Source organism: Crotalus tigris, unplaced genomic scaffold (assembly GCF_016545835.1).
Source record: "Crotalus tigris isolate CLP2741 ecotype Arizona unplaced genomic scaffold, ASM1654583v1 scf7180000020347.5012614909:4044961, whole genome shotgun sequence".
In the NCBI taxonomy this organism is placed as follows: domain Eukaryota; kingdom Metazoa; phylum Chordata; class Lepidosauria; order Squamata; family Viperidae; genus Crotalus; species Crotalus tigris.
Window position 1 is genome coordinate 1,814,386 of NW_024097978.1, and position 16,657 is coordinate 1,831,042.

A 16,657-nucleotide genomic window follows, 5' to 3' on the forward strand; every position below is an offset into this window, starting at 1 on the left:
CGGATTTGCTGATTGGGGATCTGTCTGGATTGTGCTGGGGGGCTTTGGAGCGGCATTCTACAGCTCGATGCCCTTCTCTTCCGCACTTGAAACACCCCATTTGCTTCTTGGCTTTAGCCGGTAGTTTCACTGGTTCGTGTGTCAACTCAGACGGGGAGCGGCTCCATTGTTTTCTTCGGCGGTGTCTTTTCAATATGTCGATCTCTGCTTCCTCTGCCAAGATGTACCATTCCTCAAGTTGGTGTGGGTCCCCTCGGGGCAGGCAAGCGTCATATAGATCATAATTTAGTCCGTCTTTGAAATGGCTAAGGAGGATGTCTTCTGGCCAGTTCAGTTTGCTGGCAATGGCCCGGAATTCTTGTGTATATTCAGCCACCGGGCGTTTGCCTTACCTCATCGTTTTTATCCTTTCACGGGCTTTGTGATCAGCCGGGGGGGGGTCTTCAAATCGTCTTCTCAGAGAGGACATGAAATGGTTGAAGTTGCTGAGTTCTGGGGCATTGGAGTCATGCAAGTTCATCACCCAATCTGCAGCCGGTCCATCCAGGGCAGACTGCACGATCCGGATGCGAGCTTTGTCGCTGGGGATGTCCTGCCCGTATTCCTCCATGTAGCTGAGGACTTGGGTTAGGAAAAACCCCAAGCGTGTTGGCTCCCCTTTGAATTTCACCTCCAACGGCGGACGTCTTGGAATGGATCGATGCCTCCGTTGTTGGTGGTAGTGTCTTCCGTCCAGATCGTCATCTGTGGTCCGGTAGGGGGTGGGGACTACTGGATCAGCAGATGTCCCTGGGGTTGTAGGTTCCATGTCCCCCTCGGTGTCTCTCCCTTTGCGGCTCCAGGAGCTGGGGCGGCCGTAGGGCTCAGGATTCTCCTCTCCTAGGGAGCTGAGAGTTCTCTTCATCAGGTCGATAGCTTTCTCTAGGATCCAGTCTGAGTACGGTGCCCAGCTTTCTCCCTCTTCACTTGTGTGCAGGGATTTCTCCATCTCCTGCTTCCATTCTGGTTGCTTGGGCCCCCGTCTCAGGGTAACCTTTCTTGATTCCTTTCCCCACTCACTTTTCTTTCCAACGCCCATTGACCAGCAAGGCTTGTGGTCCCGTGTCTCCACCACTTCTTCTCCTGAGGAATCTGACCTCTCGGACCCCAACATCTGGCAAGGTTCCAGTTGGGTCAGCGACTCTCTTTCCAGGGAGTTCTCCCCTTTCCTTGCTCCATTGTCTGATATGGTAATTTTTTTGCAAAATCCCCAGGCAAGGGTCTCCCTTCCAGGTGAATTAATTTTGCAAGTCCTGTCTAATGTAAGGACCCACCCCACTTTGCATCTTAAGAAGACAGAACTCTTGGAATAATTCTTCCAACAGGAATCCTTTATTAAGAGAAAGTGGTTGCAGGCGTTCTAGACAGGACTTGGGGTCCAAGCTCTCCCATTCAAGGTTTTAAGGGGTTCCCCAGTAGCCCCACCCAATCAACCCCCTCTTTCAGCGACAGTCTCAGGCATTACACTTCCACCCCCTTTTCATTACTGCCCGGCTGGATGGAGACTTCAAATAAACTACATGAAAGGAAATGGCCCCATTCTTATGGTTAGTTCTTTTGCAATACACACATTCAGTTCCTTTGAAGTATACTGAAGGAAGTGAGGGCCATAAAGCCCCTTTGTTCACCCCCTTCTCTCCCTCTTATGGCAGAATCCAGAGAAGGCAGAATTGGGGTTTTCTATATTTGATAACTAGAGATGAAATATAATTGGACTCTGACAGTCAGTTTGAATATTGGTGTTCTTGGCTACTTGTTTGCTGATAATTCTGTGTTGGCTAGAGCTATGAAGGGTAGTGGAAGGCTCTTATTTTAAAAACAATACATTTATGTACAAATCAACGATACAACCTTTTGATTTTAGTCATTAATATTAGTACAGAAACACTTATAAATATAAAAAGAATTAGTGTGTTGAAATTATTAACTTACCTTATATATAAGATGAAACCCCATTCAAGTAATCACTACTTAGAATTATTCAACTTGAAAATCCAGCAGCATAGCGAGGATGAGTTTGTTGAACAAGATACTGGTAGAATTAGAATGAGAACCATCTAGATTAAAATTTAACATTTGAACTTCATCAGAAGAAACAACTGCTTTCTCTGTTGAATTCCACTATGCCAGATAGATCCCATATATAATATGGGGGTCCTCCAGGACTCATGGCTTTTGTTCAAAGAGCAGGTGGCAACTGTGACTAGGAGACCCTTTGCTCAACTTTGTTTTGTGACCAGTTATGCTCTTTCCTAGATAGGGAGATTCTCTGGATGACTGTAATGTGCTCTACCTGGGGCTACCCTTAAAAAGTGTCTGGAAGGTTCAATTGGTTTAAAATATGGTGGTCCTCATGGTTTTGTGCAGGTCTAGGTTTGAACATGTGCCATCTCTCTTGAGGGAATTACAATCATTGTTTATTTGCTTCCAAGTTCAATTCAAGGTCCTGTTATTATCTTTAAAGCCCTACATGGTGTGGGATGAGGTTATCTTGGAGGGGGACATAAGAGAATACATACATAATAGGATGTTGGATTTAGTTTTTTACATAACACAGTAATCCTATCCATTACCAAATTAAACATGTCCAAGCAGCGTTTCTGAAGACTGTTGTATTCTCAAGAGTCCCAAGTTTGTTGTTCTCTGTACAACTGTATAACAGACTAAGTATGTCATAAATATGTTGTTTAATAGCTTTTATAAATGTTCTTTTTCTATTTGATAGGAAATGAAAGATGATTATGTCTTTGAATGTGAAAGTGGCAATCATTTTCAGAAAACAAAATTGACAATTTTTCAGTCACTTGGAAATCCATTGTACTATGGTAAAATACAAACTCTTAAGAATGATGAGGATAATGAAAGTCCATCACAGTAAGTGGCATTAATCTTTCTGTTTTAGAGAAAAGCATTGATGTTAACTTTAGAACATTTTTGCTGATATGAGCTGAAAGAACTTTGTATGTCTAGCAGGTAAAGAAAGGACTTGTAAATATGGAGTATCTTTATTACTGTGCAGATTATTGAAAAAAATCCAATGTAAACATTGACAATGTTGGACATAATAATATATTATAGTTTGTGTATGAATACCAATAAAGTATATGATTAGTTGAATGAGCTTAGGTGACCTGAATCGCACATATTGCCTTCCAGAATGAAGATTGCTTCCATTTCATTCCATGTGTTTTACTGTAGGAGTGGATATCTTTTTCACCTTGTGGATCACAACAGATGAGATGTTGTGTGCATGTATATCTATATACTTGCTAGTATTTGCATTTACATAGTATCACAGAATAGTGGAATTATAGAGTTGGAAGGAACCATTTAAGTCACCAAGCTCAACACCATATCAGTACTGAAATCCAATTTAAAGCAGCACAAACTGATGTCTGCCTTGAACATATGCATAGTTTTGGAATCTACCATCTACCCAATTAATTCATTCCAGGATTGGACAGCATTTAGTATTATGACCCTCTTCTTAGCATTGAATTGGAATCTGCTTTGTAATAACTAAAATCCATTATTCCTTGTGTAAGGACCTGCCTCAATTAAACCTTCCAAGAAAGCAGAACTCTTGAAACGAAAATCATTCCAAAAGAAACTTTTATTGGAAGGTGTTAACAGTGGTAGTAGAAGCAGGATCTGAGAATTTCTTGCACAAATCAATAGTTTAAAAGAGACAATGACAACCCCACCCCAACTGTCCCTCCAGACGATTCAAACAGACAACTCCACAGGTGTGAAAATGTTGTGGAAATGGAAGATAAAGCCACTTCCAGGGTTGTTTGGTCTCCAAACTTTTTCTCGTCCAGAGATAAGGCAGATGGCCAGAGGCACATTCCATTCTCTTCCCTCACGAAAGAAACATCAAAGAGGATAGAGCAAGGAACAAAGCAAAGGAAATACACTGTAGCAGCCCGAGCTCCCCTTCCCTCTCCCAGAAGACTGGCAGAACCCGAAAAGAAACAGAAACTCCAATGCATATAAAGTGACAGGTTCTGACATGCCGCCCCCAACCCAACTGCTTGAAGTTGGGTTTTCGTGTTAAGCAAACATCATATATGTTCAGCTTAATTGATGTGGCATATATAATCTATATTGTGATCACCAGGAAGAATTATAAAACTGTAAAAGTTTTAATAAAAATACCAAGCTTTCGTTGGCCACTGCCAACATCGTCAGGGCCAACGAAAGGTTGGTGTTTTTATTTAATTAAAACTTTTACAGTTTTATAATTCTTCCTGGTGATCACGTTTGTTTGTTGTTTGATATGAATACACCCAGGAATCATTCTTTTGTTTTTAATATTGTTATTAATAATCTATATTGTATATTTACTTAACTTTAATTAGTGTATTATATTGTTTACAGTTTTCTTATTGGCTCAAAATCAGAAGCAGAAAGGTAAGTACCTGATTACTATTTGCATGATTCTACAGATAGTTAGGTTTTGCTTTTGCAAAAATTCCCCAGATTGTCCTTATGTTTTCTTTGTTCTTTTCCTTGGAAATGAAATTTATCTTAAAACCCGTGATCTTTGTGTAGTAGGAATATACCTTTCTCATCTATCAAATGCATACATCCTCAGAATAGGATAGTGTGTCTCTTATTCTGTGTTTTGCTCGGGAGTTAACACCCAATGTTAGGGTGAAATGTTAGGATGTTATCCACTAGTGTGGTACGGAATGTTTTGCAGAAAACTTAGCAAAAGAACTGGAGTGTAGTTCTAAAAGAAAGGTATAATCTTTTTATTGATTAAATTGCACATTTTGTATTTCAAACTGCCTATTTCTTTCTTAATTACTTTCATTTGTTATTCATGCTTTTCTTGCCATTATATAATAACAACAGAAACTTAGGAACTATTCTTGGAATACACTCAAATACTGAACTCAGAATAAAGAGAAGTGATGAATTAGAATTTGTTTCTAAAATATGATTGTGTAGAAAAGTAGAATATATTTCATAGATAATACTTTTAGTAAGCATTTTATGTTAAATACATTGTTTTCATTCAGTTCCTTAATTTATGAATATATAAAAATTAAGTCAGCAGAAATATAAAAATAAGCAGATCTCTGCTATTGTTCATTATCTAGATAGAATTTCTGCAATTTCATGAAATACATATTAATCTCATGTTATAGAGTAGTGAACCAATACCAGGAGCTGGTTCAAAATGAAGCTAAATGTCCTGTGAAGATTTTTCATAACTCAAGTGGATCAATCCATGTCAGTCAACTTTCTCCTGGGAAGGAACTAGAAGTAAGTTATTTTTAGGATTAGAGGATAACTTTGCACTCTTAAAAATATCACAGTTTCATTTAAGCCCTGTCTGAAAAAACATGCAAATTCACTTTTTATTAGTGACTTAATTACTTGACTTTTGCCTATTTATTTTTTATAGATGAATTATTATCATCTGGTGCTAGAATGTAACAAATTTAGCAAGTAAATCATAATAGCAATAAGACTTATATATATAAGGCTCCATAGTGCTTTACAACACCCTCTGAGCAGTTTACAGTCAGTAAATTGTCACCAAAAGTCTGGGTCCTCATTTTACCGACCTTGGAAGGACTGAGCTGTGGGCAAGCCATTACGATTTTTGGTTATTGAGGTGAGGGTTAGGGCTAGGGCTTGAGGAGAAACCTATGCAAAGTTAAGGAGGTTGTTCATTTTTCCTTTCAGAAATTAATCTTCTTTCCTAATCTTTTATGCTGTATGCATCTTAACAAATAAAGAAAGCATTTGCAAATATGAACATCATCTTCCTTAATAGAAAACAATCTTAAAAATGTTCATCTAGAAGAGAAAATTATGTGATGGGAAAATAATGAAGATATTCCAGAATTCCCAAGCAGCAACACTGGCTGGGGAATTCTGGGAGTTGAAATCCAGGGGTTAATTGATTAAAACAATTGGGATAGTTTTAAAGCTGGGAGGATTCTGTTTATATTTTCTTTTAGTAACTTGGAAAACAAGTTCATATTCCATTTTTGATCAAAATAATATGACAACCTGTATCTTAACTTATTTAATATCATTAGATAAATCGGTAAATGCTTCAGAATTGAATTAATTATGTAAAATTAAACTTTTAAAAATATTCTAGGTGATCATTCTATGGATCTGAACTAAATTCTAGGCTCAGGATCAACGTTTAAATGATGATAAAATGTGAGATGAAAGTGTTTGGCAGTATAGAGACACGTTTCTTGGCTCGACTGGTTTGATTAAAAATAACTTGTTTTGAAAAAGTGAGCTCTTTTTAGGAATACAATAAACAACTAAAGGAAACTTTTTCTACTAATAGTGTTTATTCCCATTCCTGAAAAAATGCAAATATGCTGATTTTGACTGGCATATCAGTTTCCATATTTATTTGTTAGTATTACCTCTGTAGATTTCTTCTGATTCCAAGGGTGTATGCTTGCTTTTAGCAGGCTGAGGGTGTGGCAGGTTATATTCAGTCTTCAGTGTTGGGAAAAGGTGTGAAACACAGACCACCTCCCATCAAGCTACCTTCAAGTTCAGCAAGCAGTTCTTCAGGTAAATACCGTTTCAAAGCACTTTACTTTATATTGAGAAGATATTTGTGGAATAAGTTGTGCTTTGCTTTTTTGAATTTGTTAGTGAATCTTTCAGGGAATTGAACGTACATTTATAACCTTATTGATAGGAAAAGTTGCAAGCAAGCTACTCAGAACACATTCCCCTAGCACAGACATGTCAAACTCGCAACGTTACATGATGTCGCGCGACATATCGAAACTTTTTTCCCATTGCCAGCAATGGGGTGGGCGTGGTTTCCTCGTGATGTGTTCCCCAGCCGGCAGTTTGACACCCCTGCCCTAGCATAATAAATTATATGCCTTCTCCAATGTCCTGTCACTCACTTGATAAGATAAACAGACTGGAAGCTAGAAAAACAGGACTGCATAACAGCTTTCCAGAAAGCTGTGGCAGATAATTTCTCATAGTAGTAACATTGCTTGGAAGAAAGAGAAAAAGACATATTCAGCTTCCTTCCAGTAGGAATAGTGAAACTGCAGTCTAAAGAAGTTACTTACATTTCAAACAAGTGCAAAAAAGTGAGGTGGTTGCATCATTTTTTATAAGCAAGTATTGGATTGCATAACTAATATGTACTGTAGCAAAACTGGGGAAACAACTTTAGAAAATGAAATAATCTTTCTGATGTTGGTTCACAGAACAAATCCATCTATTAATTATGCTTTTCAGGTAATATTTTTAGTCCACAGCAATCAAGCAGTCATCTCAAATCCCCAACTCCTCCTCCTCCTCCTCCTCCTCCTCTTCCTTCTGCTCTTCCTCCTCCTAAGCCTCCCTGTGTATCTCGGAAGCAATCTCTGGATCTGAACCAACTGAGCCTGCTTTCTTCGGCTTCTGGGTCTCCTGCAAGTGCTTCACAAAGTGAGTCTCGCCCTAAATTCTCCATTAAATCTCCATAGGCTTCTCATGGTAAACTTCCTAATCGGCTGATCTGGAGAAACTAAATAGCACATGTCCTAAATTGTGTATTAATTGTGCAGCACAAAGCAGGCCTCTTGTTCACTGTATGTACTCTGTTTGCTGTAATTGTATTTGGTTCTTCTGTATAATTATATATGTATGCACCCTCTGTGTATACATTTTGACTCGTTTTATGCAACCAACCTAGGTCTGTCTTTCATATAGCCTGATGATTAATGTAACCATAGAAGTTTCCAAAATACATATCTTCACTAATATGTCAATAATAGCTCATTAAGACCAATTTACTTTGCATATTTTAAGAAAGTAAAATTATTTGAATGTCATCAATTATGGTGCAGATGTATCTCTATGTGTATATAACATGATCAAGTCTCAATATGGTAATAAAATAAAGTTTATAAATTGATTTTTTAAAACACTCCTATACTGTTTTACAAATCATTGCTGATGACAAAAATTATAGGAATAGTTTCCGGATATTAGTGCAATTTCTTAGATATCTTCTGAGCTGATAGAAAGCTGGTTTGGATTTTTCAGCAGCATCAGTTTGATAAATCTCACAATAAAAATAACGGCTGTGGGTTTTTAACCATCCTTTGAAATTGTGGGAGATGGGGAAAAATCCCTTAGAGCAAGGGTCTTCAAACTTGGCCCTTTTATGATTTTGTGGACTCCAACTCCCAGAATTTCTCAGCCAGCCAGGGCTGGCTGAGGAATTCTGTGAGTTGAAGTCCACAAGTCATAAAAGGGCCAAGTTTGAAGACCCCTGCCTTAGAGTATCTTTTAGACATTTGTCTATTCAGTTCTTTGTCTACTGCATAATGTAGTCTTGTGATTTGCTTGTTGCATAATCTAAAATTGTCAGAAAGGGACTTAACAGATGTCATTTTTATGCCTTCCTGTTTTGCACAAAGAAACTTAAAAGGAGCTTTGGTAAATTTTTCCCAACTATCTGATTAACTTAATTCTCATTCCACTCCTTATATGTAGCTGGGAAATCCCAGGGACTAGATTGGAAGTCAAAAAAGTTTCCTGGAAGAAGGCAATGTCAAGAAAATTTCATGGGTATATCCACGTATTCATCAGGAACCAAACTCAACTTGTGGGAGTGTTTTTTTCTAGATGTATAAGTGTTATTGTATACCCCAGCTTTTAAACATTCACATTTCTTTCCTTTCTTTCTGCAAGACATGAATGCTTAAAAAAAAACCAGAACAAAATTAAAATAGCTTTAGAACTTTTATTGTCTTAATTCCATTGATATTGCTTCGTGCCAACTTTACATTTTAAATGCAATCATTGATTGTTGCTTTCTTTCTGTCTGCAAGTTAAGCAAACCAGTGATGGATAATTATTTGTATTTTCTTTTTCACTGTCCAGATTTTTATTCAAGCTGCTTTTCTAATGTTACATTATTGTGCAGATGTTAAAAGATGTATATGTTACAATGTTAGATTGTTTATTGTTTATAGCATTTTAATGCTTTATTTAAAGAAAATACTGAAATTGACATGAGATAGTTAATAGCAGAGGAGTGATGTAAATGTGTCAACAATGTTAGAATGATTTAATGGAATAAATAGAACTCGAGTTGCAGATTAAGCATAGTGATATTTTTGTGCCATATGCTTCATTCATCAGAAACAGCAATTATTAACCAAGTTGGCTGGGCTGTTGGTGGTGTTTTTTAAGTGGAGTAAAATATCAAGCTAAGTAAGAGTCCACTAACCTTAGTTTTAAAAAAGGACTGGCCTTTTATAACAAACGAGTGCTTTTTATTTTTCTCAATGAGCAGGGTCTGGAACTCCTAAGCCAGCTATTCCTACTCCAACCAACACCCTTTCATCGACCCCACACCCTGCTGATGCTCAGAGCTCAACTCTGATCATCCATTCTGCTACCCTTATTCCCCAAGATTCAGGCTTCACCCCTCAGCCCACTTTACTTACCCCGTTTGCTCAGCAGCAAATGTCTCTGGGCCAGACATTGCCTGTAATGACCATTCCTCTTTCCACCATGGTAACTTCCGTTACTACAGGAACATCTTCCAACCAGGTCATGACAAACACTGCAGGACTTAACTTCATCAATGTAGTGGGCTCTGTGAGGTAAGTTGGTTATTTTATAGCTTATAGTTATTTTCCATCATGTTCCATGTTGCTTTGAGCCCACTGATGAGTGATGAACTTGAGATGGGTTAACCAATTAATGAAATTTAACATATTTTAGTGCATTTATTTCATTCCATGTTCTTAAACATTAGCTGATGATCATAATTATGTGGACATACAAAAAGTAAAGCTTTAGAGTAAGTTTTAGAAAACTGGTTAAGATTAGTGTTATTTTTATTATTTATTGTATTATTTCTATGTGTGTGTAATCTGTCCTCCATTCTTACCATTATTGGAGGTAGAATTAAGAATAAGGAGAGCATCTGGCATTCTGTTCATTCCTTGAGCACTGTTCACATGTTATGTTGTTTAGTTGGCTTTGGGATGGAATATGAGGAACTATAGATATGAAGAGATTTATTCAAGTGAAGCAAAATATTTTGTTGTAACTTGATTAGTAAAACTGCATATTATTTCATGCCATATTAGTCTAATTCTTGCCTATTCCTTTTGTACAGTGGAACACAAACATTAATGAGTGGTTCAAATCCCATGTTGGGGGGTAATACTGGTGCAGCCCCCCCTGCAGGTATAAACCTGAGTAATATTTTACCATCAGGAAATCTGGTGCCAAATGCACTCCCTGCTGCAATGCAGCATACCTCTCAGCCAGGTTAGTATGAAAATCAGACATGCTGTAATGGGATGATGATGATGATGATGATGCCTATTGAAAGTGCAAATTGGGAAAAGAATCTAGAAGGATACTAACTAGTAAATTGCATAGTATATAGTGATGGGCATTAACGCCATCTTAATTATTGCCCTAGGTGGCAGTCTCCCAGAGTTTTTTAAGTTTTGTAGGCATATGCAACTAAATTTTCTAATGTGACACAGACCCAGACAAATTTTAGGAATCATTCTATAAGATAGTGTAGCTTCTGGTAGCTCTACTTTCTTCTCAATCATCTCATAATATTGGAGTAATCATTTTATATAATGGCACTGATCTTCCAAATAACCTGCTGTTAATCAAGTTTTTGATTTAAAATTATTTATGTAAGCATTTTAATTTCATTGGTTTCATAATTTTAGCATTTTGTGATATATTTTTATCTGCTATTATATTTTCAATTTGTGCTTTTAATCAGTTATTTTGTGTGCATTGTATTTAAGCAATTCTTGTGAGGTATTATAAATATAGTAAAGTATTTTTTTTCTATTTCACGTATATTCCTTCCTGTACCCTGATGTGGCAGTAGAGAAAAACTACAATACTCTGAAAGCTTGAATCATTACTAGGATTCAAGAATTAAGGTGTTTTAATTCAGTTTATTGAAACAAGATACATTGTACAGTTTCAGTGCAAATGAACTCTTAAATTTTAAAGTTCATAAATTTCTTTATGAGTTTTAAATACTAAAATATTCCAAATTTTAAAGCTGAGCTTTAAAGTTGGAATATTTTAGCATTTAAAACTCTTTTTTTTTTCTTTTTTACTAGAAGAGGTATTTTGGGGGAAAATAGTTGCTTCTGTTGAAATGGCCAAAATAGTTTTTGCCAATATTAATGGTTAGCTACACTGTTCACTTCCACTTTAGATGTAATTAAAGAAAAAAACCACAACATTTTCTTACCTAAATTAATCTCAGCAGGTGTTCCTTTTGGTTTAAAAAATGCTCCAGGCCTTCGCCCATTGAATCTTCTACAGGTATGATAATATACTTGGGCCTGTTTTCTGTGTGATTTCGCAAGACATTGAGTGGGGAAATTAGATGCAAATACAAACACTCTTATATCCATTGACTAATTAGTAAAACATATTATCCTGTCAAAAATATAGAAGGATATATATATTTCTCTTGACATGAGGTTGGAAAAAAATGTGAAAATAAAAAGTTTTCATTGCCAAACATTGAGGCAAGGACATTGTGGATCTGGAAAGCCAATTGTCTATTTCAAATCTGCAAATATGTGGAGATTTTACAACTAGGGTTAGGAGAAGCTCCCTCTGCTCAACTATCTCACTGCCCATGTTATTATTTTAATTAATTAGCATATTTTTCCATCTATAAGATGCATCCTTGTATAAGACGCTCTGGCATGCGAGCTTCTCTGTGCTGATCAGCTGTTCGGCAGAGTGCTGAACAGCTGAGCTGGCAAACCAAGGAGTTTGGCTGGCTGATGATCTTGCCCCTTCCCGTTAGTGGCAAGCCCACAGGGGCTTGACACCTGCACCAGGTGGCATGGCAACCCACACAGGCATGCCCTGGGCTGCAGAGGTTACCATTATTTTTCTGTGTATAAGACACACCTGATTTTTGAAGAGGGTGTTTGCAGGAAAAAATAGTGTCTTATACACGGAAAAATATGGTAGTTTAAATTTATTGACTGCCCAACGCCAATGACTCCAATGTTGGGATTCTCATTGAATTATTCAAGCTTATTTATAATGACTTTGGAATTTCATTATTAGATAGACTGTCTAATTCAGTGGTTCTTAACCTTTTTGAACAAATCGCCCCCTTGAGCCAATAAGGAAGTTGTCATCGCCCCCCCTCCCCCAACATAACCTCTCAATCACAATATAGGAAATAATTCTTTAATTTATGCAAACCCTTTTTTTGTTTTCTTTAAAATTGTCATTAGGACATATGATGCAAATAATTTATTTCCAGTCTTTTCCCCATATCTCAACTGCGTGAAAAAGTTTGGTGCCACCTGTCACTTTATCCCAAACTTAGCGATACATGTATTTCATTATTATCTTATTTATTCAAGACACTTAAATGTAATGACCACTGAAAACAAAACACTGGGAGCCACAAAACCCTTTTGATATCTAAAATGAAGATAACACTGCATATATCCTTTTTTACCTTTATTATATATATATATCTTCAGTGTTATCTTCATTTTAGATGTCAAAAGGGTCTTTCTCCCTCCCTCCCTCCCTCTCTCTCCCTCTTTCTGCCCTTGGTCTGCTAGTCCTCTTCCTCCACTCAGTGTGTGTGTGTGTGTGTGAGAGAGAGAGAGAGAGAGAGGGGGGGGGGAGAGAGGGAGAGAGAGAGAGGCACTTGTGCTTCCTCTCTCTTTCCTCTCTCTTTCTCTCTCTCTTTTTCTCAGTCCCTTCTCCCTCTCTCTTTATCTCTTTTCTCTCCCTTCCTCCCCCCTTCTTTCTCCAGGTGAGGAGAGAGAGAGAGAGAGAGAGAACGAAAGGCAGAGGGTGCCAAAGGGGCGGGGAGGGGGTGCAGGAGGTAACAGAAGACCCCCTGTCGCAGCTGGAGGCACCCAGCTCCGCTGCCCGCTGGGCCTGCGGGGAGACCCTGGCTCACGGTCACATTGGCAGGCCATCCTACATGCTGCTGGCGTCCCTGGGCTCAATTCAGGGCCATGGGGCATCTGCGGAATGCCCCGCCCGTCGACTGCATCGCCAAGCCTCCCCTTGCGCTGCCGGCATCCCTGGGCTTAAGTCACAGGGCATCCGCGGAATGCCCCCGTCAGCTGCGCCGCCAAACCTCCCGCGCCGCCAGCGTCCTCGGTTGGAACCGGAGCAATGATCCGCCTCCCACCAGGACCAATGCTGGAGCCTCCCATGCTGCTGGAGGTCCGTCGTGCTGGAGGAGCTGGGGCCACTTCGCATCATGCGGCCCTCCTGACAATCCACGACCCACCAGCATTGCCCAGGGAGCAATGCCCCCGCCAGCCGCCGTCCCATCTGGGATTGCCACCTGGGGGGCAGGAGGAGGAAGAAGGGGAGGAGGAGGAGGAGGGCAAGGAAGCCGGCGCCGGGCCCCAGGAGGAGGCGCTCCCACGGGTCCGGCCAGGCTCTTCTGCTGCTGGTTGGAAAATGCCTCCTCCTCCCTTTCTCTCCCCCCCCCATCTTCTGCTCACCTCACATTCTTCACCGATAAAGCAGCTGGGACTCCGGCATGCCTTCCCGGCCAGCTGGGACAACGGTCCGGTCCTGTGGCTGGGGATCGCAGGGGCTGCTCTCCCTCAGGGCCGCAGCTTGCGGGAAGGCTTGCCTGCTCAGCTGAGGCTCTGGCAGGCTGCTCCCAGCGGGAATCCCCGGGCTTCCCTGCGCGGTTCTCCAGCCACATGCACCTCGGACGGGGCCAGCTAGGAAAAGGGACTTCTGGCCGCGCTTCTCCCAGGGGGCAGGGCACCCAGGCACAGAGCCAATCAGGAGCCCTGCGAGGGGGCAAATCCGAGAGAGAGAGAGAGAGAGAGAGAGAGAGAGAGAGAGAGAGAGAGAGAGAGAGAGAGAGAGAGAGAAGTACAAGTGCCTCTCTCTGTCTCTGTCTCTCTCTGCAAATGGCAGAGGAGGCTCGGAGCCGCAGGGGAAGGCTCAAAAGTGTCCCCAAAACTTCTTGCTCCATTGCCCCATATCGCCCCCTTTTCATTCCTTCGCCCCCCCCCGTCTCCCCTTTTTGTTCCATCACCCCCCTGAAAAATGAAATCGCCCCCTGGGGGGCAATATCGCCCAGGTTAAGAACCACTGGTCTAATTGATATTATTTTATTTGGACATTGAGGTCATGAGGATTGGGCTCTTAAAATTTCCTTACTTTCTGAGATACAACTTTGGTCACAAAGAGAATGCTTTCTCCTGTATTGCTGTCAAGCAATGACATGTACTCCCTTCAGAACTGCACTCAGACTTAACTCTGCTTTTAGAAAATATTGAAACACATTCCTCTGAGTTAGATAATTGCCTTTAACTGTTTTTATAAAATTGTGTATGTTACTTTTAGTCTCCTAAGGTAAGGTAAAAGATGGAACATAAATAAAGTATGCAATTTCACAAAGAGATAGTTCTATGGGACATCCAACAAACTAGCTTAAAAGCTCTGCTCAGCACTTGTTCAGTTACATCTCTTACTCCTCCTTCCAGCTGTAACAGATTCCAGGCTTTGGTCTCATTGGAAGTAAACATGTTTTACCTAATGGGAAATAGAATTAGTTCATGTAGGTCAGACATGTCAAACTCGCGACATCGTGTGACATCACGCAACGTATTGGGACTGTTTTGCCATTGCCGGCAATGGGGTGGGCGCAGCTTTTGCATGATGTGTCCAGCCCGTGGGCCAGCAGTTTGACACCCCTGATGTAGGTGATATGAATTCTGCATGCATGTACATCTATTGTTGCATAAAATGATACTTGCTGTGGAAACAACAAAACAACAAAAGTGCTGTGGTCACTTTGATTTAGGTTTACTTTTTAGTGTGATTTTACTCTGTGTAAAATATCTGAATCCTAATTTTCTTGAAGTGGAAAGGGACTAAGGATATTGGGTGCTCACAAATATAAATTCTAAATTCTGTATATTTGAGTGCATCACAAATAAAATACGCAACCCTGCCAACACCTAATATCTCTTTAAACTTGAACAGCTTGCAGGTGGCTCACTGATATTCAACCCTGTCCAACAGCAGCAACAACAACTCTCCCAGTTTTCATCTCAGCTGCCTACAACTTCTAGTCCTCAGCCACAGGGAGATCAGGTAGGCATACCCACTGAGAATAATATGATAAAAAATAAGCCATATGTTTGCATGTAGATATCAACATGATTCCTTTATGTTGATGATATCACTGGGGAGCTAATCTCCACAACACAATGGAGCTGTCTTCAAAGAAAAGTTATTGTGTATGTGTAAAAGTTTCTGTATGGCCTGGAATCCTGGTAATGTAATTTCAGCTCATAGGGAATGTTGTCTGCCACAGGGAGCCTTCCCATATCTGCAGTTACATTGTACCCTTAGACAACCAGCTGGTTTTCTGACATTGATAACCCATCATTCCAAAGAGGGAAGGGCTGCTTAACATTGTTCATATCAGCTTCCGCCGGGGAGCGACGTTGATGGCGGCTGCCTTGTAGCCGTCCTCCTGGGACGGCGTTAGATCCGTGGTGTGCAGCGAAAATCAACTGGCCCGCGGCTCGGAATCCCCTTCCCGGGCGAAGGGAAGGGGCAGAGATTGCAAGAATAGAGGTAGAACCTCTTAGCCCCCTCTGGATTTTTCTTTTGAGGGGACAGAAAGAGCGTTCCCTCGGAGTTCCTGCTTTCTCCGCCTCCCAGCTGTTTTTGCCTCTTCGGAGGCAAAAGGAAACGCCGCTACCAGCTCCGTGTTTAAAGTCTTCTGGTGAGTAATTTTTAAAGCGGACAGAGCAGTTTAAAGGATTTCTTTTTAGTTTAGTACAAATTTCAGACATAAATAAATATTTAAGTGAGGCTAACTTTCCTAAATTGACAGAAGATCAGAAGCAAGAAATTAATGGTCCAATTACCAATGAGGAGATTGTGACGGTTATTAAGCAATTAAAATTAGGTAAAGCGCCAGGTACGGATGGCTTGACATCTATTTATTATAAAACTTTAGTTGAAGAGATGACTCAACCTTTTGTTGAGCTTTTTAATAATATATTGCAGGGTGCAGAGATCCCTCCATCATGGCGCAGTGCTTTTATATCCTTGATTCCAAAAGAGGATCAAGATCTTACTTTACCAAGGAATTATAGACCTATATCTCTTTTAAATGTAGATTATAAGATTTTTGCAAAAATTTTAGCTAATAGGCTTATGAAGGTTGTGCATCAGCTTATACATAAGGATCAATCGGGTTTTATAACTGGCAGGTACATGAAAAATAATGCTAGACAAATTATTAACATATTAGAATATTTAGATAAGAACAACCAAGTCCCTGCAGGGCTGATATTCTTAGATGCTGAAAAAGCTTTTGATCAATTGAACTGGTATTTTATGTTAAGAGCAATTGAGGAGATGAACTTTGGAGGGAAAATATTACAAGCTTTTACTGCTATATATCAAAAGCAAACGGCACAACTTATTGTTAATGGGGGTTTGTCAGAGGTTTTTACAATAGAAAAAGGTACTAGACAGGGATGTCCTCTGTCACCTTTGCTGTTTGTTTTAACATTGGAAATTTTGTTGATTAAAATCCGAGAATCGCAGGAAATAAGAGGAATAG

The 16,657-nt window shown here is 39.8% G+C and overlaps 1 protein-coding gene across 15 annotated transcripts in view; it reads left to right on the top strand.

The window, feature by feature from the left end:
- Positions 1-16,657, top strand: part of SUPT20H (SPT20 homolog, SAGA complex component) — a 63,366-nt gene that overhangs the window by 24,265 nt on the left and 22,444 nt on the right. For 6 of the 15 annotated variants that reach the window (XM_039366567.1, XM_039366557.1, XM_039366559.1 and 3 more), the window contains exons 15-23: positions 2,765-2,913; positions 4,420-4,452; positions 5,196-5,313; positions 6,492-6,600; positions 7,294-7,485; positions 9,344-9,656; positions 10,178-10,332; positions 11,312-11,370; positions 15,058-15,168. In XM_039366567.1, the coding sequence (XP_039222501.1) occupies positions 2,765-2,913; positions 4,420-4,452; positions 5,196-5,313; positions 6,492-6,600; positions 7,294-7,485; positions 9,344-9,656; positions 10,178-10,332; positions 11,312-11,370; positions 15,058-15,168 (1,239 nt within the window). The remainder of the gene's footprint in view (positions 1-2,764; positions 2,914-4,419; positions 4,453-5,195; positions 5,314-6,491; positions 6,601-7,293; positions 7,486-9,343; positions 9,657-10,177; positions 10,333-11,311; positions 11,371-15,057; positions 15,169-16,657) is intronic. The other 9 variants (XM_039366561.1, XM_039366563.1, XM_039366569.1 and 6 more) reach the window with 6 other exon arrangements.